This window comes from Puma concolor, chromosome D4, assembly GCF_028749965.1.
Source record: "Puma concolor isolate L17-30 chromosome D4, mPumCon1.1.hap2, whole genome shotgun sequence".
In the NCBI taxonomy this organism is placed as follows: domain Eukaryota; kingdom Metazoa; phylum Chordata; class Mammalia; order Carnivora; family Felidae; genus Puma; species Puma concolor.
In genome coordinates, this window is record NC_141679.1 from 86,492,182 (window position 1) to 86,518,339 (window position 26,158).

Genomic DNA, 26,158 nt, shown 5'->3' on the forward strand with positions numbered 1-26,158 from the left:
TTCTTTTTTCAAATGAATTTTCCATTATTTAGATGCTGTTGTTGGTTGTCGGGCTGCTGGGAGCTATGTGCGGACTCGGAGAGATGAGTTACGGAGCTCGGGGTGCACAGACCTTACTGGCTGTGCAACTGTGATCCCAGTGACCCCCATGAGCTGTGTAGTTGGTGAGGCCAGTAGGGGAGCCTCGCAGGCCACCTCTCGCCCATCTGCCCTGTTGGTCCCAGCCCAGTGGTTGGCACGGAGTGTTTGGGAAATGCAGGGGGCCACATTCATCCTCTTTCCCCTTCGTCCACATCACCGCAGCGCAGTGGAATCGGTGGCTGCATTTCTTCCTGATTCTGTTTCCACACCTGCCGTCACAAGCACATAGCACATCTGCTCTGTGGTTTTATCTACAGTCTGCCTCTGCCTTTCAGCCGCCTTCTTTCACACGACAAGGTCGGATTTTCCTTGGGTCTCCGGGGCCCAGCTGAGTGTCCCCGTGTTGTGTGTCCTGCATTTGTTCAATGTGCTGAGTCTTATCCTCCACTTGCTGTTAATTCTGGTAATGAGATTAGCTGCAGAAATATTGCCAAAAAGGAGTTGTTTCCCCTCTCCCCACTTTTCCGTTAACGTGGTGCTGGGGAGACCCATGGGCCCACCGAGCAGGGCAGGAGCACAGGAGCCACTGCCACAGCAGCACAAGAAGGTCAGTGCTTTTATAGCCTTCATTTTTTCAGAGAAAGAAACTGAGGTTCCAAGAGGTGTGGTGGCCTGACCAAGATCGCAGAACTGGCGAGGACCAGAGCTGGTATGACGCCTTGCTGGGCCGCATAGTCCGCGTTCTTGGCCAGTGAGCTGGGTGGCTTGTCAGTGATGGAACGTGATGTCGGAATCAGGCTGGGCACAGGGCACGGAGAAATTGGCACACGTGTTTCTTGGGAGGTGAGGCTGGCACACGGGCCCTCAGGGACAGGGTGTGACCAGCTCCCTGAGTGCCATCCCTGGGGTGGCATGAAACCCTGGATAAATGAGAACCCTGGACGGAAGGGACTTATGGGTGTGCCCCTTGGTTGCACCATGGATGGCCTCCAGTGAGGGCCAGGTGGTTGTTAGCTGTAGGGCAGGGCAGCCTGTTGACCCGTCCGTGGCTGGCTGCGGGGTGCCGGTAGCTGAGGGAATTGGGATGGATCAGAGACTGACACTGAGCACAGGCTCCCACACAGCAGGCGTTAATAAATGCTGCTGCTGCACAAATGGGGAGGGAGTCCCCTTCTGTTGGCCTGGAAAACACAGACAGGGTCTGATTCATCCCAGCACTGGGGCCTCTTTGGAATACTGGCCGCCTCAAGGCCATGCGACCTAAGCAATGGTCAATTCTGATTTCCCGAGTACACACTACCCTGTGGCTCTTACTCATTCTGCAAATCAAACATTTATCGAATGCTTTCTCCATGCCGGACCCTGAGGCTCTGGGCAAGGGCTCTGCCTTCGCGGGCTCTTGTGTTGTTCAGAGGAGACAGACACATCGTTGAGGAGGGTGAACACAAGCCCCGTCTCGCTGGTATTAGAAGAGACGGATGAATGTTTGTTGGGTGTGTGAAGTACTGTCAGCTGGTGTGAGAGTGTCACAGGAGAGCAAGGCAGGAGGGTGGGAGAGAGGGTGACGGGGGCGGTGGGAACACGGGGCTTCAGGGCAGGCCTCTCTGAGAAGGAAGAGTGCGCTACGTCACCACCCGAGTGACACGAGGAGGTGGCCGGGCCGGCATGAGGGCACAGCCAGTGCAAAGACCCTCAGTGGGAAGAAATGTGGTGCCATCAGGAAGCTCAGAGTCAGCGTGGTAGGGGCACTGTGGGCCGGGAGGAGACAGAAGCAAGATGGTGTGGAGGGGCCCATCGGGAAGGGCTTGGAGCCCGGGGAAGTGCGGGGAAGGGTTTTAAACAGGAGCCGGACACGGTCTGGTTTACAGCTGCTTTTCGTTTTTTTATTTTTTAAATTACCGTTGCTACTTTGTGGAAACAAACTGGGTGGACGTGCAGGGGCCACGATGGGAAATGGGGCCTGCTCAGGAGGTGCAGGCAGCATCCAGGAGTGAGGTGATGTTGGTCGGGGTGGGGAGGCAGCAGCAGACAGGGGAGGAGGAGACCGATGGGGGAGGTGCTCTGAAGGCAGACCTGGCAGGTTCGTGGGATGGGATGTCGGAGAGGAGGAAAGGAAAGGAATGAAAATGATTTCTAGGTTTGGGGCCTGAGCAGTAGGGACGATGGTGAAACCTTTTCTCTGGTCAGAGTGGTCCCGGGAGGAGACCGACTTATTGACGAGTGACCTGGGGGTATGGAGTTCCTGGAGTTTGGGTGAGTCACTCTCTACGGTAATTATAGTCATGTGCTACACATCACACACACACACACACACACACACACACACTCACACACACACTCGCACACACACGCTCTGCTGACTCTCTGCACGTTCCTGTCGTGATTTGCTCTTTCCTACTGAATCGATCCAGGCGGTTTGACTCAGCTCCAGCAACGGGGGGAAATGATCGCCAGTGGGCCAGGCGGCCTGGTCTGCAGGATGGGGACCTGGGAAGGGAACCTCCTGGGAGTGGGGCTCTCACTCCAGACACCTGTGGGGGGAGGCACAGGGTCATCAAGCTCTGCAGTTTGGAGAACAGCCACTTTGCAGATGTCCTGAGGAGGCACATGTGTGGCATTCACATATTTCGGGCTTTGGAGGCTTCTCTTCTGCCTCTGTCTGATGTGGTGCCCCAGGGACCCCCCACCCCCACCCTGATGTTGTTAAGAAGATGGCCATAAGCATAGGCTGCCTGTTTTATGCTTCCCTGAGCCTTGGCAAGATGGGTGAGGGGGTGAGGAGATGGAGGGCAGAGGAAACCAAGGTTTGCGCCTCCAATCACTCGTTCCTCTGCCCTTCCTCAGAGCCATGCCTGCATTGCTTCCCAGAAGGTCCCAGTCATGAACCGTGCTGACATTTTCACCCTCACCTTCCTTACATTGCCACAACATCGGCTATTTCGTCACCCCCTTCTTGAAAAATCTCCTTCCACCGGCTGAGGCCTCTTCTTCCATTTCTGACGGCTGGCTCCTCCCTGACCGCTTTTGTTCCTCTCACCCTCTGGGTGGAAGTGTTCTGTGAGGCTCCGGCTCTGATTCCCGCCCTCCCATCAACTCTCTCTCCCTTGGGATCTCAGGGCACGGAGGACACCGCCGTCACTTCTGTGCTCAGTGCAGGCGGTCTCCTCCACTCAGGCTCAGCCTCCTTCTGCGGCCCTGGCCCCGTGTTCCCACGCCTGCTCCACGCAGCCCTCTGCTCGCATGTTCCTTTCACAGCTCACACTTGGCGTGTCTGAAATCAAACTTTGGTTTCCGGGAGTGATAGGGAGTGCCAGAAGACTCTCTTAGCAGATTGTGTTTTGGACTTTGAGGCAGTATGGTAGACTGAGCTGACGGGGATCAGCCCCGCCCTCCCGATCGCCCGCTCCAAACACACAAACACAAATAAATGCTGGATAAAATACAACCAAATTAAAACCCAAGATGCAAAGCTGAACTAGAAGCCAAGAAAGGGAAGTCACCATGTGCTGGAGACAAAGCATGCTCTCCGAGTCAGCACAGCGAGCGCAGCGAAGGGAAACCGCCGTGTGTAGGCCTCGCAGCTGGCGCCAGGGTAGCTCACGTGTGCCTGGGAGCAGAGGCCAGCTTGCAGGCCCCATGCACACGGGGGGCTGGGACTCAGCTACCCGTAGGAGTCCGAGATCCCTCGAGTGTCACCCATCAGAAAATCTCTGTTCGGCCTGGGGGAGCCCCGAGAAAGCACGAGTGAAAAAGGTCACCTCTGGGAAACTGTCACCCCAGCCTGTACCTCAGGCAGCTCTGGGGTCCGAGTACACATGACCTGCATTGGTGTGGGGACCCCGGGCCAAGACGTGAGGGGCAGTGTCCCGTGCAGATTGAGTATAGACTCCTGAACCGGATCCCCAGGCTCAGGCTTGGACCTGCCTCTGTGGTAAGGATTCAATGAGATGTACATGAAAAACTGTTTGGAACTGAGTCTGGCACATAGTAAGTGCTAAGTGAGTTTTAGCTGCTGCTGCTGCTGCTGCTGTTGCTGTTGTTGTTGTTATTTGCTCATTTTGACTGTTCTCAAATGAGCCAGTCCTCGTTATCTCTGGCCTGAGATCACCAGCATTTTTGGGCTGCCCTCCTTGCTTCTGGTGTCTCTGGCCGCTCACACCGCTGCTGGAGTGATTGCCCCAAAACATCTCCAGTGTCTTCGCTTTCCTGATGGCAGCCCGTTTTTAGCACTCCCCCACCCCTTGCTTGGTTGGGGGCTCTGCACCCAGCACTCCTCCAAAGCGGGAAGTTCTGATATAACCATTTTGATGCCCTTCTTTTTAATCGGTCGTTTGGACATTCACTCACCACCCCCAGTTTTATAAGAACGCATACTTTGTCAGCCAGTTTTCTTAATGTTTTATTTTTGAGAGAGAGCACGCGAGAGCACAAGTAGGGGAGGGGCAGAGAGAGGGGAGGACAGAGGATCCAAAGCACGCTCTGTGCTGACAGCAGAGAGCCCAATGTGGGGCTCGAACTCATGAACTATGAGACCATGACCTGAGCCAAAGTCAATGCTTAACCGACTGAGCCACCCAGGCGCGCCCCATGTTAGCCAATTTTTAACCATCATTTGGATTCCTGACCCTGGACTCCAGCGAACCCTGAGAGTGAGGGGAGATGCATGACAGGGATGAGAGGATTGGGATATCTTGACAGGTATTTTAGGGGGAAACTCACGTTTGGGAATGTGGTGCTTGAAGAACGCTCACAGGTAGTGAGCATATTCCAGAGCGCAGGGGACATGGTAGAGACATTTTGGCAACAACAGCAGATACCAAAAGGTTTCATACCTACTTCACACCTACTTCCTGACCTCAGAAAACAAACCATAAACCTTTCAGCTGCGGCCAGTGGAGCATCTCCCGCCAGCAACATCACGACTCCGCGCCCCCAGTCACGTGCGGAAGAGACGCAAGAGTTGGCCAGAGGAATTTCCTGTTCGTATGCAGCCACAGTCAACTCATTCTTTCCCCTTTTATTAGTATTTGCCGTTCATGCTTAGCTGCTTCTGACTGGTCCCCTGTTTGCAAGTTGAGGTGAAGTATCAGAAGAGTAGTGTCGTGTGTCCATGGGGTCCAAATGGATACCACATCCAAACGTCAAAAACATACTTTGCCAAATGGCAAGCTGCCATCTCTCTACTACCTTTCCAATCTTTTTAAAATTATTACTGATTTTTTTTTATTTGAGTATAGTTGCCACAAAATGTTACATTAGTTTCAGGTGGTACACCATAGTGTTTCAACAAATTTGTATTATGCGACCATCTGTCACTGTACAATGCTGTTACAGTATCATTGACTATATTCCTCATGCTGTGCCTTTTATTCCTGTGACTTTTTCATTCCATAACTGGAAGCCTGTATCTCCTACTCCTCTTCACCTCTTTTGCCCATCCCCCCACCCCTGCCCCTCTGGCAACCATTCATTTGTTCTCTGTATTTACAGGTTGGATTCAGCTTTTTGTTTCTTTGTTTATTCACTTGGTTTCTGAGTAAAATCATACGGTATTTGTCTTTCTCAGTCTGATTTATTTCACTTGGTATAACACCCTGTAGGTCCATCCATGTTCCCGCGTAATATTCCTTTGTATGTAAATACCTCATCCTCTTTATCCATTTATCTGTTGATGGACTTCTAGGTTGCTCCCATATTTTGGCTTTTGTGAATAATGCTGCGGTAGACATAGGAGACCTTTCCAGTCTTGTCCAAAGCAACAGTTGACCACTTGACACGTTTCTGCCAAACTACTGCTCTCTTGAGGATCCCTGAGTGTTTCGACCCCCAGGCCACTGTTCATGCTTTTTTTTTTTTTTTTTTTTTTTTTTGGCCTCTGGAACCTCTCCAGCCCTGTCTCTACTGGTTGAAATTCTTAGAGATCCACTTCTTTTTTTTTATTTTTTAAAATTTTTTTTTTTCAACGTTTATTTATTTTTGGGACAGAGAGAGACAGAGCATGAATGGGGGAGGGGCAGAGAGAGAGGGAGACACAGAATTGGAAACAGGCTCCAGGCTCTGAGCCATCAGCCCAGAGCCTGACGCGGGGCTCGAACTCACGGACCGCGAGATCGTGACCTGGCTGAAGTCGGACGCTTAACCGACTGCGCCACCCAGGCGCCCCGATTAGAGATCCACTTCTAAGACTGCCTCTTCCTGAATTCCTCCTTTGCATGTTGGGAGTTTGTTCTCTGTAGAGCCCTCTCATAGAGTCTCTGACCCTTCCCGTTTTAGCTAGGCTTTTTCATTACTCCACCAGGTTGGACAAAGGGGGTGCACGTTCAATGCCTGACTCCTCACCCACCCACAGCAGCTCTGCAGCCTGGATGGGCCCTTGGCAAACTTCCATTTGGGGACCAATCTCGACCTTCTGGCTCTACTTTTGGGGCTTTGTGGGAAGGTCTGCCCGGTGTTGCCATGAGCAGAATTAAAAAATATTAGCAAAATTATTGGAGACACATGATAAAAATTGTCCTCTATGATTATACATTATGTATGTATGCATGTGGTGTATGTATATATATATTTGTGCATGTAAACTGTGCATGTAATTGTGCATGTAAACCGTGAAAGGCTAATTTTTTAAGAGATAAACTCTTGACTCACATAGATAGAAAATGAATACTTGCCAAAGATTTTATTTAACTCATTAATTGGTGACAGAACCAGGAAGATAGTGCCACCAGTAAGATATTATCAAAAGAGAATCCGGAGTACTACACTTTCATAGTTAGGTAAGGAATACCAAAGTAATTTTTTAAAGTTTATTTTATTTATTTTTGAGAGAGAAGGAGAATGACCACGTGTGAGCAGGGGAGGGGCAGAGAGAGAGAGAGACAGGGAGAGAGAATCCCAAGCAGGCTCTGTGCTGTCAGCATAGAGCCTGACATGGGGCTTGACCCCACAAACATGAGATGATGACCTGAGCCAAAATCAAGAGTTGGATGCTTAACTGACTGAGCTGCCCAGGCGCCCCCAAATAATTTTTAAATGGATACAAAATTAGTATTCCCAGGGTGATAATCAGTGACATTTCTCAAGACCTAATTTGTCTTTCTATGGACAGGAATTGTTGGCATGAGTATGTTTTCCACAAGTTAATTTCTATCTTTACAGAGTTTTCAGTGGCCTTAGTCAAAGACAAATCGGGGACAGACAGCTAGCCCAGGCACGTCCTAAATTCCAGAGTCACAAAGTTTTCCCTTATGTTACTTATGCATCTCCATTGCTAATAGCCTCCGTTAGACACGTGACTTTGGAGCTTATTTTTCAGAAACTGATAGTTTGTATCGAAAGAGGTAAAAATTACTTCTTCTGAGTGTCCTCGTTTCACTCCTTACTCATTCCATACTCAGTCTGTTCAGTCCATCGGTCCATAGATTGTCCACGGCTCTAAAAATTCTTTCCATACCAGCAGTAGACCCTGGAATCGAAGTAGAACTCTGAGCCAGTTTGAACATATTTGGAGCAACAGACTCTTTGTTGAAAAGCATTTCCATGTATCAAGAAATGTTATTCTGTTGGAAAACATTTCCACGTATCAAGAAATGTTATTTTCTCAAGGCAAGGGAACAAGATACCAGTGTCCTCATAAAGAGGATTTGGAGGGACTTTTTCTTTTTCCCTTCATGGAGACAGCTTCCAGATTTGAACAATTTACCAGAAGAGGGAGGTTTTCTTCACTGGTCAAATACAAGTGCCACATATAGGTTCCCAGGGTGTGATAAGGGAGATTTCCAAAAGCAATCTATTTCTTCAGGTATTTGACCAAGATTTGTGGTCTTCCTGGCTTTTGACCCTGTAGCTTATGAGTCCCATTTATCCCATGCAGCTGACACTTTATTTAATATTAAATTCAGGGACTTGATTTTTACCTTGTAATTTTAGTATTGTTTGCATCTATGGTCACAGACCCTTTCTCAATCCTAATGTTGTATATTCTCTCATTTTTCCCTATTTGTAGAGGGTTTACCTGGGTTTAGTTATCATTTCTATAGGTCTGGTATTTAGTTTTGTTTTGTAACCTATCAATTCCTAATTCTATCTGTGAATCAATTTCCCTTACTCCCCCCGCCCCATTTACATAGCTTCTTGAGTTGAGTGTTTAATTCATTTATATTGTCACTTGCATAATTTGAAGAATTTAAAACCATGCATTTTCCTCTCAGTACAGTTTTGGCCTCATCACATAGCTTAACATATGGTGTTTCTCACTGTTTGTGGTTTGTTAATAGTCCATAATCCTGGCTTTTATTTTTTTTTTCTTTGACCCAAGAGTTACGGGAGTTTTCAAATTTTCCCAAGGATTTGGATTTTTAAGTTATCATCGTTGGTTTTTCCATTCTCTTATTCAACAGATACGTAGGCAACATGCTTTCTGTGTTCGCAGCCATACCAGATGGTATGGGAATGGCGGCGTGAACACAACCAGCGTGGCTGCTGCCTTCATGGGACTCACTGTTTGCTGAGTGAGACACGTGTGATTGCACAATGAATCCCAAGCATTATAAATATTGTGGGAGAAATCTGAGGGTGGCTCACGACTTCTCAGTTTTTCTAGAAGTGAAGTTGCCTGTTGTATTTAGTGAACTCTTATTTCCTTATCCCTTTTCCTGAGCACGAATGCTTTCAGGATATGTTTGATTCAGGCAGGCAAGTACCTTATTTTCTTGTATGTTTTTTTTGATGGTTTCTTCCTGAGGCTTGCCATAAAGTCTGAAATCTCAAGGACCCTCAATTCGTATGAGGTTTTTAGTTTATACTCTAGTTGTAATAAAAGTTTAAAACATACATGAGTAAATGCTGTTATTTTTTTAATAAACCCTATATTTAAAAAATTCAAGTCTTAAAATAATTTTTTCAGCATATTAAACACAAATTAATTTTAAAAAATCACTAAGTTGCAAAAGGCTTAGTGAAACAACTAGGACTCATTGCTCCTTCCATTCTTGATTCATCCCCCAGAGGCAATCACTTCTGGTTATTGAGTGGTTTCTTCTGGTAGTTTCTGTCACACTTCCACCAATGTACTTTTGCTTCAGTTTCTTGATCCATTCACTTTACATAACGGTGACTTCTTTGTATGATGGATATTGGTTTAGTTTTATTGAACCACCTTCTCTCTTTCTTCAAAAACACTCATGTTACTATAGTTAAATTTCTTTTGTTAAAGGAGTATTGAGTGTTTTAGTTATTAAGAATGTGTAAATACAGTTCTTTGTATATTCAAGTAGTAAATTATGAATAACATGGCCTTCCTGGAATACCTTTTTGTTTCCCTGGCATTTCTAATTCCCTTAAAAAAAAAATTCTTACTCTAACTACCATCTATCTTCCAGATAATATATACAATGCTATAATAATACAGTATTTAGTGTTATATAATTATGGTATAATATTATAGTATAGAATACGTATTATAACATATATAATAGTGAATAAAGTTATATAACATGTATAATATCTGGTAGATAGCTGGTATATTTAGTAGACACATACACATATACATATATATAAACTATTATTATGCATATTTTACCATAATTTTATATAATACGGTGGACTCTTAACATGGGTTTGAACTGTACGTGTCCACTTATACACAGATTTTTGTTTTAATAAATCCAGTACGATGTTTTTTATGTATTTTCTTTACGATTTTCTTAACATTTTCCTTTCTCTAGCTTACTTTATAGTAGGAATACAGTATATAATACATATACAAAATATGTGTTAATTATGTTGTCGGTCAACAATAGGATATGAGTAGTTAAGTTTTGGGGGAGTCAAAGTTATATGTGGGTTTTTTTAAAATTTCTTTTAATGTTTTATTTATTTTTGAGAGAGAGAGAGGCAGAGAGAGGGAGACACAGAATCCGAAGCAGGCTCCAGGCTCTGAGCTGTCAGCACAGAGACCAACGCAGGGCTCGAACTCAGGAACTGTGAGATCACGACCTGAGCCGAAGTCGGACACTTTACCGATGGAGCCATCCAGGTGCCCCTATACGTGGATTTTTGACCATGTGGGTGGTCAGCTCCCTAAATCCTGCACTGTTTGAGATTCAACTACATACATGTGTATATATGCGCATATATACACATATATATGTAAAATATAATTTTTAGATTATTTTATTATATATAACAAACATATATAATATTATCTTATATCACCAGACTTTTATATAATATACAAAATCTTAAAATTATTTTATTTATTTTAATTTTTTATTATGTGTAATATATAGATCTTTCTCCTCCCCAAACAAACATGCTCTCCTGTCCAGTTTTCTGTTGAGCCTTCTTCTTCTCTGGAGACCTCTCTTCCAGGGCTGAGATAATGCGGACCAGTCATTCTTAAGGCTTAGCTGATCATCTGTCATCCCAGAACCTCCGTTTACTGCTCCTGGATGGGATCCGCTGTTTCTTGTATCCCATTATCTTCTTGTACTTGGTTTATTCCTTTATTTTGCTAGAGGAAGTTCTCGAGTAGTTTTCAAATACATGCATGGGAAATAGATGTTTGGAGTGTTCTGGAATCCTGTACAATACTATTCAGAAGTCTGATGCCATCTTGAATTTACTATGTAGGCACAGAGTGGAGCAGATGAGTGAAGTTAACCAGATCCAGCCCTTCTGTATGTGTATGTGAGTATGTATATGTGGGGGGGGGGGGGGGCAGTGAGGGTGTAGATGGGAAGTATGTGTATAGAGACAAGGTTAACGGAGGGAAGTGTGACCTGGAGGAGCCTGGTTTTAAATTTCGGGAGCATGCAAATGTGGCTGCCTTTGGTTGTCTCACTCTGCTAAAGAACCCCAGTTGTTGGTTTGAAGTGAATGTGCAGGGTGATTTTTAAGCACATCTCCCAGGCCTCTAACCTCATATTGGCATGGTCATATCCATCGCTCAAGGCACAGATGACAGTCTGTATCTTGCATAGAGGCACTTGACAGGCTAGGCGGGTAGACTGGACGTGGCAGGGGATGTGGGCAGTTTCCCAGCTGGGTCCAGAGAACCAGTGGTGTAAGCATTGAATGCCAGCACGGCTCAGCTGCAGTGTGTGAGGATAACAGGGATTTGTTTGACTGCTCGATGAACATGGGTGATTGCCAAAGCACTCAGTGAGGTTCTAGGCTGCATTAGTAAAGAAATGACCTTCTGGCCAGCGGAGTAAGGAATCGGCTCAACTTTACAATGGGGCAGTTCACAACTAAAGGATCTGTTCTGATCTGGGTATATATTGTTCTGTAGTGATTTCTCCTTCTTAAATGTTCATTTCAAATGCTCCTCTCTACGCAGAGCTTTCCTTAACACTTCCCTTGCCCATTATTTATTATTTGTCTGGGTTCTTGGTCTCTAGTTACTTAACACGTTGCACCCTCTCCTCTGTTGAATCGCGTTCCCCATAGATTCTCAGATAAGTCACTTCATCTTTGTGATGTTGAACCTGCTGGTTCTGGCTCCATCTTTGTCGTTGGGCTTTGTAAAGATCAGATGAGTTGTATATCATGGTGTTGTACAAAAAAGCAAATGGGAGAGAGTGTTGTTTCCTGTCCATTTGTTAATCTGATATTGAGTAGCAGCCTCGAATTCGCAAGCTGGTTAAGCAGCTGTTGTTCCTAGTATCTGTGTAGCATCTCTACCTTGATGTGTCCTGAATTTCTCAGTGGGGGAAAAAAAGCTTGCTATTTATTCTCCAGCTTCTTCAACACTGGGACCTTTTTTCCAGCTTATTCTTTTGCCTCTCTTCCCTAATGTCCTTAAGCTGTCACTGCTTAGCTGGGCTATTGTACGCCCGCATCCTCTGGGACTCTGGAGGCCAAGGATCAAGGAAGTGGGCGAAGCCTGCCCAGGGCAACTTGGGCTCTCTGACGCATCAGTCATGGCCTGAGTCGGGGATTTGCAGACCCAGGTGCTGGGAACTGCGCTGTATTTGTGCAGTAACCCAAAGGGGTTACTTTGGTACAAGAGGCCTGCTTCCCCTGGTGCTAGACAGCTACTGTTCCACTTCTCCATGCTGCGTGACGGGGCAGCTCGACATTGCCCTTCTTAGTGTGATGGATATGGCTGGGCTGCCGGTCCACGTTCTTGCCCAGACCATCGGGGTCTCAGAACCACGCTGGACCAGAGATGCCCCATTTATACTCCTGACCTCAGCCACTGATCTCCAATCCCGGAGGCCCTGGCTTCTGGAAGCCAAACTTGGGAGAGCTCCCAACATGCTCCCACAGCCACATGCTGTGCCAAAGCCAGTACTCTTTGAGTGACTGTCCCCCTGAATCCTCCTGCGAAGCCAGGTCTCCCAGCCTAGACTCCTTTCCTCAAAGCCGTTTTAAGGAGCCTTATTGCCATTTTCTGGCACTGAGTCTTTACCTGGGATTTGCAGGACAACTGCAATATGAGTCCTTAGTATCAAGTCTGGAAAACCAGGGGTTCAGATTTCTATTCCTTCCTTCTAAGAAGGCTCCTTACACACAATGACCGTCCTTGGTCACCTGGTGACCAAACTTTACATACCAGAGATCTCAGTCATAAAGGATCTTTTATGTCCCTGTGGCTACCTTCTCATCCTGTCTTTGCTAAGATGACTGCATATGGAAGAGGAGTTTGGCTTCTTTTGATTAAAATACTGTACCCAGTATAAATATAACACAACCATAAACTCCAGGGAATCAGGGATAGCCCGATTAGAGAGGCAGACTGGCTGTGGGCACAGCATACGAGTGGACCATGTCAAATTTCCTGGGACCTTCAGCAGTGGTGACGATGTTGAGGAAGGAGCAGAAGGCTGTGGACCCAGGGGGAGACCTGATATAGCGGTGCAGTAACTCTAAGTGACTTCTTGTCTCTAATCTGCTTTACTTTGTGAGCTCCTTCTGTCATAGGGTCTGTGCACCCTTGGAGGCAGGTACTGTGCAGGGCACTCTGGCATCATTTAGAACAGTGGACTAGGTAGCTTTGGAGGATATCTTCCAAGTGTGAGATTTGGTGAAAAATGACAAAATTGAAGCCATGAAACTTCCCATCTCTGCACACGACAGCTTCTTGAAATCTTCAGTGGTGTCCAGGATTTGGCATACTGCAGAAGGACGCTTCCTTCAGTCTTTGTGCACAGTTATCCTTTTTCCTTAGCTTCTTCTGGTTTATTTCTCTTCTGTCTCAGACTCTCTGTTTTCTTTCCACTCCAGCTTTTGAATCGAAAAGACAAGACAACCTTTGAGAAACTGGACTACCTGATGTCTAAAGAAGATAATTACAAGCGGACCCGGGAATATATCCGAAGCCTGAAGATGGTTCCAAGTATTCCCTATCTAGGTAGGAGTCTGAATTGGCTTTATTATTTATTAAGAAATCTGTTCAGTGCCAAGTAAGATGTTTTTACAGTTTCTAGTTGATAAGTTTCCGGAAGAAGTGTGGGCCGTGGATAAAGAGGTAATTGGTTAGCTCCTCAGATTGGAAGAGGGTGTTGATACTTCCCAAGGATGGGAACCTCGCTGAGAGCCTTGAAACAAGGGATATTCTGCTTCTTACATAAAGTAACCTGTGAATCACAAACCTCCCCAGCCTCCAGCCCAGAAGGGTCATGAGACTTTCAGGTTCATCCACATTCTCTTGAACTAGGGGAGCTCAGGCCAAAACTCTTCTGTTCTGGTTTCTCTGGGCATTATTAACGTATTTTATAAGATTTGTATCAACAAAATTATAATGATTATGGATTTCTCTGATTAGAAAATGACAAATGCTCATTGTAAAGAATCAGGAGGAGAAGAAAATTAATATCATTTGTTATCCCATGTAGATGTGATCACTGTTTTCCATCATACGCTTTCATTTGTTTGGGTGCGTATAAAAATCCATGTTTACAGTGAACATTTAATGTTATTACTTGCATTTCTATATTGTGTCTCAGTCCTGTCGGATGGGTTTGTCGGGCTCGAATTTGCTTTCTGACATGGACCTTTCGACTGCTCCTCCGTTTTTGTTGTTAAAATGTTGCAGTCAACACCCTTGTTGCAAAAACCTCATATATAGTTATGATTATTCCCTTACAATAAATTCTTATAAGTGCGATTATTGGGTCAAAATGTTTGCAGAAATTTGCCTTTTTATGTATGTTTTCGAAACGCTCTCCATAGAGGCTGTGGCAACTTATACTTTCATGGCAAGGGGATAAAATGTCCTGTTTTCCCATATGCACAAATAATGTGTATTTTCATGTGCACGGGTTTTTTTCTTTTCCTTTCTCTCTCAGTTTTTTATCTTTGCCAGTTTGATAGGTAAAAAGTACTTTTTACAGTTTGGGTTTCATGGTTATGCTAATTTTCTGGAAAAAAACCCACTTCTATCTTTTTATAACCTAAAAATAGTATTATCAACAAGGAAATTTAAGATTTCATAGAATTGTCTCCCTAATATTTTCAGAGCTCTAGTGTAATTTTCTGGAGATACATGTCTGACACCTTGTAAGTGTCTTCCATGATCATTGTTTTCTAATTCTTTTCAAGCCAAGTTGGGAAACTTAATTTTAGTAGAAAATTGTCCACTTGACCCAAGTTTCCAAAATTATTTGCGTAGAGTTTTTTTTCCTCATTTAATTTTCTTTGACCACATAGTTTTATGCAATATTCTCCTGTAACTTTGAGCCTTCAGTATACGAATGCTTGTATTTGCTTTGCATTCCTGACAGTTTGCATTTTTGTTTTCTCTTTCTTTTTTTAATTTGCTGTGCCAGAGGTATGTCTGTTGGTCTGTCCACAGAATTCGACTTTGTATGTATCGGCCACATTATCTTTCTGCTTCCTAGTTTACTATCTGCTGTCAGTCTAGCATGTGATCTTTCTCTCCACATCTTAACAACTCTGAAGTTGGGATGTATCTTTCAAGTGACGGCAAATAAAGCATTGCAATATCGTTTATTGGTAAACAGTTATAATGACGTCCTAAATTTGATGAAATGTGGAATTTCTGCTTTAGTCTCTGATAGTTCGTTTCTCCTGTTTTCCTTACGTTGTTTTGTTATTTCTTTTAACTACTTTGGTTGAATTAGTAGCTCATTTGTATAAATACTGCTCTCAGCACTTTAATTTGGAAGACAATTTTAAGGAAACAGTTAAGGAAAACAATTAAAATAGAGAACAGTTCACTCTGATTGCTGTTACCTGCTTTGTTATAGGGTTCTCAGTGATATATTTTTTTTTAAATCTGTGATTATAGTTTCAGTTTTTCTTTTACCCAAGTATTAAAGTAGTGGTTTTTTAACTTTTAAGGGCTTGAGTTTTCTGTTTTTGTTTTCAAATGGCTTTATTGAGATGTAATTTATGTCCCACCCATTTAAAATGTGCGGGTCAGTGGTTTGTAGTCTATTTACAGAGTTGTGCGGCCATCAACACAATTTTGAAACATTTTCATCACCCTAAAGAGAAACCCTGCACTGTTAGTGGTCACCTCCTTTTCCTTCTGGCCAACTCTCTTCTGGCCTCACCCCCCCAGCCCTTGGCAGCCATCAATCTACTTTCCGTCTCCACAGATTTGCTTATTCTGGACATTTCATAGAAATTTAATTGTACAGTATGTGGTCTTTTATGACTGGAGTTTTTCTCTTTAGTATCAGGTTTTCAAGGTTCATTCATGTTGGAGCACAATTGATGGTGTCTCATTCCTTCGTGTTGTCGAATGATATTCCACTGTATGGATATGCCACATTTTATTTTTTTATTTGATGGGCATTTGGGCTGTTTCACTTTTGGGCCATCATGTATCGTACTGCTGTGAACAGCTTTGGATTTTAAAATCACAAATCTTCCCTTTAATATTACTATTTTGTAAAATATTTTTGAGAGAGAGAATGTGCACGTGCACACAAGTTGAGGAGGGGCAGAGAGAGAGGGAGACAGGGTCCAAAGTGGGCTGTGTGCTAACAGAAGAGAGCACAATGCAGGGCTTGAATTTACGGAACCTCGACCTGAGCCGAAGTTGGATGCTTAACCGACTGAGCCACCCAGGTGCCCCACAAGTCTTCCCCCTAATTATTTTACATTGGTTTAGACTATGTGGCAGATATGCTTCCTAGGTTTTAAAAAATGTTTGAGATTTGTCTTGTGGCTTAATATAAGATCGGTTTTTGTAAATCTTTCACGACTGCTAGAAAAGAAGCTGTAATCTCTCAAATTACTCCCATTATTACATTATATTATTTAAATTACTAATTTGTGAGAACTTGGTCTATCAAGGACAGAAATATATGTGGGACTCCCCTTGCATTTCTAATAGCTTCTGCCTTACGTTATTTAGTATATAGAAGTTTGTAACAGTTACAAATTCATGGTGAAGCGTCCCATACAAAGTGATCTTGATTCTATTTGTTATTTGCTTTTACTTCTTTGTCTGACATTAATTCTGTGAAATCTGTTTTATTTTTTATTTGCGTTCATTTTATAAACCTGTGACCGTATTTTGGGTGTGAATATCTTAGATTGCTTTGTTCTAGGTGTGTTCCTTGAGAACTGCACTTAGTTGGACCCAGGATGAGAGACCTTGCCTTTCACTCACTGACATTTGTTTAGTCTTCATGCCATATTATTGAATTGAACATCATTCCGTGCTTTCTCATTCTTTCCTTGCTCTCCTCTTACGGCTTACTGTAAACCACAGTGTCTTTCCACTTGACTTGCCAGTCACTATCTCAGAGGGAGGAGGGTGTGTGGATATGCGCAGCTCACAAACCTGTTGCCGCTTTGCCCGAGGCTGATCAACAGAGGGATGAAATTGATAGTCTGAGGGTGAGGGTTGTCTAGCGCAGGCCCACTGGTTCAACTAGCAGAGATGCTCCTGGATTGTTAAGGACGGCTTCTTGTCTACTCCGGAGAGTGGTCATGAGAGCTGCTGCTTATTGCCTGCTGTCTGTGTGTCTGGCACTCTGCTAGGCATTTTGCTGATGGCCTGATCTCAGTGAACACTCGCAGTGGCCCGGTGAATAAGCAGGCACTGAGAGGTCGCCTAGGGTCACATAACTAGAGAGTGGCAGAGCCAGGACTTGGCCCCCGTGGTCTGGCCGTAAGCCCTAGGCTGTGACACTGCCCTCTCCTGACTCCCCACGTCCACTGCCCAGGTCATTGTTTTCCTGCTCTACCCTTACAGTTGCCACATGTGTGTCCTCTGCTATTTATGACTTGTGGGTGGCCTCCACCAGACACCGTATGAAGTAGGATGAATTATCTTGAATCTTTCTTGCGGCACTCTCTGTTCTTGGACCTCACTGCGGTGCTGTCTTGGGCTTCTGAGGGCAAACTGCACCGATACCGTCTCCCCTTTCTGATCCCCTGTCCTTTATAATCAGACTGAGCGTATGAGTCACCTCCTCGGGCCACTGGCCAGAGGTCCCTCGTGTGCCACCCGATGACTCTTGTCAGGCTGCAGGACAGGTCCGCCCTTGCGGTGGACACACTGCCTGTGTCGGCCCTCAGTTTCTGGAGCCGTGGCCCTCCTTGTCCTGCATGGCCTCATCTCGGCTGCCTCTTGTGGAGTGAGGTGAGTGCCTCTCTGGAGGGAGGCCTTGGTGCTGCACCACCCTCCTGCCTCTGCCCCCGAGAGCCCAGCCTCTGCCTCGCTCCTGCCCTTCCTGCCTGACGGCCGCTTCCCTCTCCCCGCAGCCAGTCGGGCTGCATTTCTCATGCTCTATCAGAATGACTCCTGACATATATACGAGCGAGAGGGAGAGACCAGGAGGCGACACCAATGTGCTTTCTGTTCTCAGGATGGCACACGCGGGTTTACCACAGGGGACACCATGGTTCCGTTAAAGAGAATGAAGCAAGATTCCCCTTCTGAGGCTCAGTGGGCTCGTCGCCCTAAGGGCAGTCGGGCCCTACCTGCCCATCTGGTCACCGTGGACAGACCCTGCCCACAGCCAGGTTGTGGTTTCAGTGCTCGTCCCTCTTGGAAACCCAACCTGTCCCGGGGCTGGATTTGTTTATCGAAGGAGGAATAGTTACATAATTCCTGGAAAGTACAATATAGGAAAAAATGTCTGAAACCATTTCTTTTTCCCTTGGCAAAGTCCTCACTGTAGGTCTTTCCCTTGGGGGGAGGGAGTTATTCTCTGGGACGGACTTCAGGTCAGCCCCGGATATTTCTTGCTGCTTTGTTGCCTCCATTGCTGGAGACCTCGAATGCTGCTTCGGCAGATATTTGCCTCTAATGGCAGGTATGGGGTTTATTTTTATAACAATTCTTTTGAACCTGTGTGGAAGGTTCTATGGCAACTGGTTTCCTGGGATTATTCGGGACCGTCTGCTTGTACCCGCACGTAGCAGTTGTTACTGTGTGCGTGTGTATTCCAGCTCCTTCTCATGCAAATTTTAGGGCCAGTTGGCCGCACTTTGGCTCACTGTATCTCGTGAAGCATAATTTAAAAAACACTGAGGGAAAAACTTGCTACATTTTAAAAGTAAGACTGTCTCAAAAAGTTTCCTCCCAGTTACTTCAAAGCGTAAAAAGAATGGTGAGGGGCGCCTGGGTGGCTCAGTCGGTTAAGCGTCCGACTTCGGCTCAGGTCACGATCTCGCAGTTGGTGGGTTCAAGCCCTGAGTCAGACTCTGGGCTGACAGCTCGGAGCCTGGAGCCTGCTTCGGATTCTGTGTCTCCCTCTCTCTCTGACCCTCCCCCACTCACACTCTGGCTCCCTCTGTCTCAAAAATAAACATTAAAAAAAAAAAAAAAAAAAGAGTGGTGAGAATTAGGTCAATTATTTGCAGCTTAAATTTGTCTGATAGCAACTCCTTGTTAACACCCAGGTCGGACTAAAGAATGGCCTGCACCGTTTATTTCTAAACAGCTCTACTGACTCAGAGGGTGTTTGGTTTTCACTACCTATAATTCCCTCCAGGAAATAGCTACATGAAATTAAGAGTGCAGTGGATTTTCAAAGGTTTAGAACTGATTCCAAAGGTAACCATAGGCAGTCTGGAAGACTGTGATCTCTCAAGGAACAAAAATTAGGCACTCTGACAGTTCTGAATTGTGAGAGAACATTTAGACATTCTTGGTAAATTTACCCAGTTTTTATCTGAAAATAGGAGATGGATTTTGGCCTCTGATATGTGAAGGGAATTTCTAGAACCTAAGGAATTCCTTCAGACAAGCAAACCCTTCCATAAATAAAGCAAGGCTTTGTTTTCAAATATGGACTCTGACGTTTAAAATAAAGGCAAGTTGTTTCCAAGCGTAAAAGAGACCTAACCTGTGGGGTATCTAAAAGGACTCTCAGAAAGAAGCACTTACACTGTGTCCCAAAGCCCCCAGAACAGCACAGGGAGTGAGGGGCTTGCACTTGGAGCCTGAGGGCAGCATGTGCCAGCCCTCCGCTAGATGGTGTGTTCTCGGTGCCCACCAGCGAATGATGGGTGGTGGTGGACGAGACAGATACCCTTTCTGCTCTGGTGGCACCCACAGCCCAGACCTGACCGGCAGGAGTGAACCGGAAACTGAAAGTGAGCTGAGCACCATGAAGGGAAAGGCAAAGGAGCATCTATAGAGGGGGCCCCACTCCAGTGTGGGGGGCCAGGGAGGGCTTTCTGGAGGGAAGCCCTAAAGAATGAATAAGCTAAGTGAAGAGGTGGGAGGTGAGCATGCCAGACAAAGACAACAGCTTGTGCAAGAGCCCTGGAGTGGGGAAAAACATGTTTGTTGGAAAAACTGGCTGGAGAGTAGAGAATGAGGTGGAGGGTGTTGTGAGAAGCAGCTGGAGTGGAAGGGAGGGGTGAGATGGCCTGGGGCCCGGACACCGTGAGTGGGGAGCTCAGGCCCCGATCCCCCTAAGAGCAGTAGGGAGCCACGGAGGGCTTGAGGCAAGGGCCTGGCCAGATTGGATTGGCACTGGACACACTCCGCCTTGCCTACAGCGTGTGAGTAGCTTCGAGGAGGCCAGGCTAGAGGAAGGAAGACCAGAGAAGGGAGCATGAAGAAGCCCATGGTGCATCACTGTATGTGAGAAATTGCTAGAGGGGGAGGGAAGGCCTTTTAAAAACAGTTCCTTTTAGAGCAGAGCCTTGGAAAGACATGAGACAGTTGTCAGTGAGCCTGTCCCTTACACCCGATGGAGACACATGGCATTTCCCTGTGCTTTGACGTTGCGAATCAGCGTGAACATTTGAGTTGTGGCCCCCTTACAGCAGAGACGGAAGGGCCAGCACCATGCTTCTCTCAGTCTACCCACACAGGGCAGGTGGATTTGGGCCGACTGATGCCACTAGCACTTCTGCTTCCTCGAACATGGGTCAGAGTGGCCACCGCCACCCCGGGACCAAGTCTGCCAGCTCCCAGTTCAGGGTGACCACATTTTTATCCGGCTGTCCCCAGGTTTGCCAGCACTAAGGGTAGTCCTTTCCTTTAATGCCCAACTGAAAAATTTCCATTCCGCAGGCAGGAAATCCAGACTTTTTTGTTTTCAGTTCCCCACCCCACGTGTTTCCAAGGATCCCCAAGGAATACTCACTTGTTCCACAGATCCATCCTGGTTGTTGCATGGTGCCTCAGCTGGCTGCTTGGCTCCAAACCCCTGATCCCTCCCTCCGGCATCTCTGCCTTTCCTACCCAGTCCCTGCAGCTGGACCTGTGTGGAGCCAGGCTCCTCCTTCCTCCCCCAGGGAGCACAGTTCGGGACGGATCCAGGGATGCCAGTGCCACAGAGAAAAGCTTGAGCCTGCATTCTGAAATGCCTGCTCCCGGAGCCCCTGGACCATGCCCTTTCTCCTCTTAGACAGCCACACGCGGCAGGGCCGACCCGTTGCCCTCCCATTCCTAGCCGAGGAGAGCCTTTGATCAAGTTTCCCCTTCCTCAGATGGAGGCATCCACCCCCTGGGGGGCCCAGCGAGTGGGGATAAGCTGCTGCCCTCTGACCCGTCTCCAACAGGCTTCTCAGTCAACAGAATAATCACAAAGGTAACTCCATCCCAAACGAAGGAAACCTTTTCCGTTATTTTGTAGAGCGGTGAGCTGCACATTGTCTTAAATCTCTCCCTTCCAGAAGAGAAATTTGCCTTTACTTTTGCAGTCTATGAATTTGTTACCTTAAAATTCACATTTCTCTGGGACTTCACAGTCGGGTTCCATTTTTACAAAAAGCCAGTGGGTGTTATTAAAACCCCCATTTTGTGAGTGAGGAAAGCCACAGTTTGACCTATGACTTAGCCAATGTCATATGCCGGGCGGAGACCAAGTGCGACTCAACATCGCACGCTCTGGCTGGGGTTCCACTCAGCCCGAACTCGCGCACCCTCTGTCTAACACCTCTGTCTCCCTGGAGAGAAGCGGTGCGGGAGGAAAACACGTGGGGGGGGGGCGTGGCGTTTGCTCTGCTGCCCACAGCTAAGCACCTTGTCACCTTTGTCCCTTCTGGGGCACAGGGAAGACTTGGAGTCAGCATTTCTCTGCGTCAGGAAGTTTTGTCTGATCCCCAAAAGGAGGAGGTAAGGGCGGAGCCCATTTTGTGTCCGAGAAAGTGTGTTTTCATAGCAGGAATCCGCGTACTCCTCAGGATGGCTGTTCTGCTTTGCCTTTTGGTCTCTGGGTTTCTAATTTGAAGCTCATGGTTGTGATCATGACAACTCTTGGTTATTCTCTCACATGTGACTGGCACTGCACTGAGCACTTTATGAGCATGATCTCACTTCATCCTCCTGACGTGACGCTCTTTCCTCTGAGAGAGGCACTATTTTTAACTTATTTCACAGCTGCAGAAGCCGAACAGGACTCATGTGAAAGGTCTCACCACTTAGGGGTGCCACCTCGGACTGGTGATAGCAGTGCCCAAGCCACGTCTGACCCAGTGCCCAACCACGAACCTCAGAATATGCCGTATTTCCCTGTAAAAGGTCTTTACCTTCTGGGGAAACCTGGACAGCGGACTGAGAAAGAATGTCTCTGGGGACTCTCCTTTGTGTAGCGAGGGCTTGAGATGGGGGACTGAGGGCCCCCCCGACCCCGGGCCAGCTAGCCCCGAGGAGGACAAAGGTTGGGGGCTTGGGTTGGAGGAAGGGCTAGTGAGTTTCCCCATCCTCAGGACTAACCTGGCACCGTGGATGTCCTCCTTGCACTGGTTTGGAAAGGGAGAGTTAAGATAATTGGAATGGAGAATCTGAAGGATTCCGAGTGGTTGGTGGCTTGTAAGATGGCCCCAGTGCTCCCTGCTCCCCAGTATCCCTGTTCTTGTGCCATCCCTTCCCCTTGAGCACGGGCAGAACGCACTGACTTGTTCCTGACAAACAGAATATGACAGAACTAATGGGACATCCATTCTGAGATCAGATTATTCAAGGACTAAGCCTTCTTTGTGGGAGGCTTGTTCTCTCTTCCTGGCTCTTGGATTCTGAGGGAATCCAGCTGCATTCGGCAGTCCTGTGGAGAGTCCCCTGAGCCAAGGGATTGAGGCCTGCTGGCCACCGCATGAATGAGTTTGGAAACAGAGGCCACCTCAGTGGAGCCTTCAGATGAGACCACCGCCTCCGCCCGTGGCTTGACTGCATCACTTGAGACTGCTTGAGCCAGAGGCACCCAGCTGAGATACACTCAAATTCCTGACCCACAGAAACTGCAAAGTAATAAGTAAGTAAGCTGCTGTGTTTTGGGGCCAAATCTATCACACAGCAGTGGATAGCTAGCACATCACACAAACTTGATCACTACCCCACGTTCATTACTTTCTTGCCTCAGCTGTAAAGCTGAGCACACAATAGACAGTAAGATCGATCTCCAGGGCAGCAGGAAGTGCTGGGTCCCTCTCAGAAGCTAATATTCACGGGAGGAAATCCTATAGGACAAGGGGGGGCGGGGGTTGCCACTTTAAGAGGTAATGAATTCTTACAGCCCTGTAAGGAAGAGGGTGCCTGAGAAGGGCCTCAGAAGTTACCCTCAGAAAGGCTGTGGTTCCCTAATCAAGTGTATGTTGGGCGTTAGAAGGTAACATGTCCAGGCCTTTGGAGGTCCACGAATGCCTGCTTAGGAAACTGGAAGATTTCCATTCTGTGTGCCCCCCAGAAAGCTGTGCTCCAGGGTGAATTCAGTGTCCACCCATTCTCTTAAAAACTGTTTTGATTACGAAAGCAACACCCTGTTTGTTGTAAAACTCATGAAATGAACACTAAAAGGAAGTCTGTGAAGTAAGAAGCGAAAATCCCCTTCTTCCTCGCCTACTTTCCAGAAGCAGCCACAATTAACAGTCGGTGCGTATCCTTCCGGATGTTTTGTTCTCCACACACTGATGTATGTGCATGTGTGTGGGGCGCAGGGGATGCAAGTAATAGTATGCCTTTTAACCAAAATGGGGACATTTTAGACATTTTGTTTGGCGCCCGTGGTGGGCACTTGGGTGGTTTGCTGAGTAGTGCCTGGCCGCCTGCTGGTTTGTGCAGCCGTGTGCCTGCTGAGGAGCAGGTGGATGGCTTCTGTTCCCTCCCTTCGATGGAAAGTGTGTTGTGGCTTTCCTCACTTGTGGGGGATTTCTGGAACAGTGAGTGCCAGGAGAGGGATTGCTGGACAAACTATTTGTGACTTTATCTCCAGTAGCTACTTTGGGAATGCCGTTGAAAGGTGGCGGTTACAGTCGACCCCACGCTCACCACCAACCACTAGGGCCCACCGACCCCTTTTTATTTATGAGAGACTGTCGGGTAAGAGATGGCATTTTGGTTTTTGTTGTTTTAATTTAATTAATTAATTAATTAATTTTTGAGAGAGACAGAGTGTGAGCCGGGGAGGGACAGAGAGAAAGGGAGACACAGAATCCGAAGCGGGCGCCAGGCTCTGAGCCATCAGCACAGAGCCCAGTGCGGGGCTCAAATTCACGGACCATGAGATCATGACCTGAGCTGAAGTTGGACACTCAACCAACTGAGCCACCCATGCGCCCCTGGCATCTTGGTTTAATACACGTTTCTCTACCTGCCAATCCTTTGTGCTCTTGGCAGAGAAGCTGCCTTCCTGCTTCAAACACATGCTCCTTGGGCTCTCCTGGGCCCGCAGTTAGGCAGCCAGGCCTTGCCTCCCACCCAGCAGCTCAGCTGCCCTCCGCTCCTGCCTCTGCATCCTCAACATCTATGTCTGCCCTTAATCCTTCTCCTGTGTCCCCAGCATGGCCCTGCATTGCCCTGATCAGTGAAGAAAGACTGCCTGGCTGTTGGGTCCCCACGGAGAGGAGGCTGACAGAAATCCTTGCCCATACACTTGCTTGGGGCTTGGTCGGCATTCTGGGCTCCAAGGCTTTGCGCTGCTCCTTATTCTTTTCCCTTTCTGAGATGACCAGGGTGTTGGCCTCTGTCAACACATGGCTCCAGAGAGACCTGATTCCGTGCCTTTTACATTAGCTACCCTTCCAGGCTCTGGACCACTGCTCGCTCTCTAACGGTCAGGGCAAACGTGACCTGTCCACCCTGCCCCAGGACCTCTCTCTTTCTCTTAGGAGATGTCCCTCAGCTTGAGGAGGGTGCACATGCTGAAACAGGGGAAGGGAGTGCCCCTTGGCCAGCCCATAGAGCCAGGTTTATCATGACCAGGGGTGAGCAGGGGATGGGACAGCCGGATGGCCCGCCCACCTGGGAGCTACCACATGTGGAAGTGCTTTGGGAAAGCTGCACAGATGGGAGTGATTATCTGTGTCTGTGTTCTCATGTGTGGGCTGAGCTGACCCAGGCTGCCCTACCTCAGGAGAGATGGGGGTACTTGAATGTCTGGGTGATGGTTGGTACCAAGGCCTTGTGTCCACAATGGCAGAATCTCAGATAGGCCTGGGTCGAGCTTGACTCTGGATCTGCGAGAGATTAGGTAAGGAAGCCCCAGGCCTGAAGGCATGGACATGGGAGATGAGCCACCATAACGGGGACCCAGCTACCAGATGGTGTGGCCCAGGGCTCGGACCAGGTAGGATTTGTGCACAAGTGACAGCCAGAGCAGCCACAGGTTAACACCGTGACTGCCAGAGGTTGGGGCTGAGTCTGTCAGTTGGAGGACAAGCGGAAGCAAGAAGGGCGGGCGCAGCTTTCAGCCCTGGCACAGGGTTGGAAGCCCCAAGACGCTGGGCCCACTGCTCTGAGATAACTCAGGCAAAGAGCCCTGGACTGGCTTCCTGACATTGGGGGACCTGTTGTCCGTCCAGTTACTTCTGCACAGACAGGCTGGCTGGCTAGCTCACATAACTGCTGCTGTGGGTGGGAGGCCGCCAGGATTCTCAGGTGTTTGGGGGGCGATGACGGGATGAGACAAGGGCATTGGTTGTTTCATTTTGCCCTTGTGGGTTGTGATGTAATGCTGCAGAAGCAGGAGTGCAAATCCTGAGAGGCTCAGGCTGCATGTTGTTGGGTGGGTCACTCGCATCTCTGAGCCTTGATGTCTGTTAGATAAAGGGAGTGCAATTAGAGGAGCCACCTCATAGGTGTGTTATGAGATTTATTTATTTATTTTTTAAAGTTCATTTATTTATTTTGAGAGAGAGAAAGAGAGAGAGAGAGAGAGAGAGAATCCCAAGCAGGCTCAGCACAGAGCCCAACGCAGGGCTTGAACCCACGAAAACGTGAGATCGTGCCCTGAACCAAGGTCAAGAGTTGGATGCTTAACTGACTGAGCCACCCAGGTGCCCCCTGTTATGAGATTTAAAGAGACATACATGGTGCCTGGTACACAGAAAGCACCCCGTAGATGGCAGATGGCATGAGTGTAATCCAGAGCAAAACCCTGCAGGAGGACTCCAGCAGTGGGGACCTCCTTGCCTCCTGTATCCACAGAGACTGTTGAGAAAGTCAGCAAACCCAGGAAGGGCAGGAAGAGCCGCATCTGGGCACAGCCAGGTGTCACGTTTAGTGACCCAGCAGGGCCTGGAAGGTTTGCATATGCTTTGTCGGGTAGAGCAGGAGTGGGCAGGGGGAGGGACTGAGGAGCAGACACCATCTAATGGCTAGTGGGACAGAATCCACCCAGCTGGCAAAATACAGTCTCTGGAGGGGAGGGGAATTAACAGCAGCTGAAGTACAGTGTAGACACCTTTTTGGATA

The 26,158-nt window shown here is 47.3% G+C and overlaps 1 protein-coding gene across 16 annotated transcripts in view; it reads left to right on the plus strand.

Annotated features, from left to right (window-relative positions):
- Window positions 1-26,158, plus strand: part of RALGPS1 (Ral GEF with PH domain and SH3 binding motif 1) — a 313,342-nt gene that overhangs the window by 151,391 nt on the left and 135,793 nt on the right. For all 16 annotated transcript variants that reach the window (XM_086684052.1, XM_086684056.1, XM_086684055.1 and 13 more), the window contains one exon: window positions 13,309-13,435. In XM_086684052.1, the coding sequence (XP_086540178.1) occupies window positions 13,309-13,435 (127 nt within the window). The remainder of the gene's footprint in view (window positions 1-13,308; window positions 13,436-26,158) is intronic.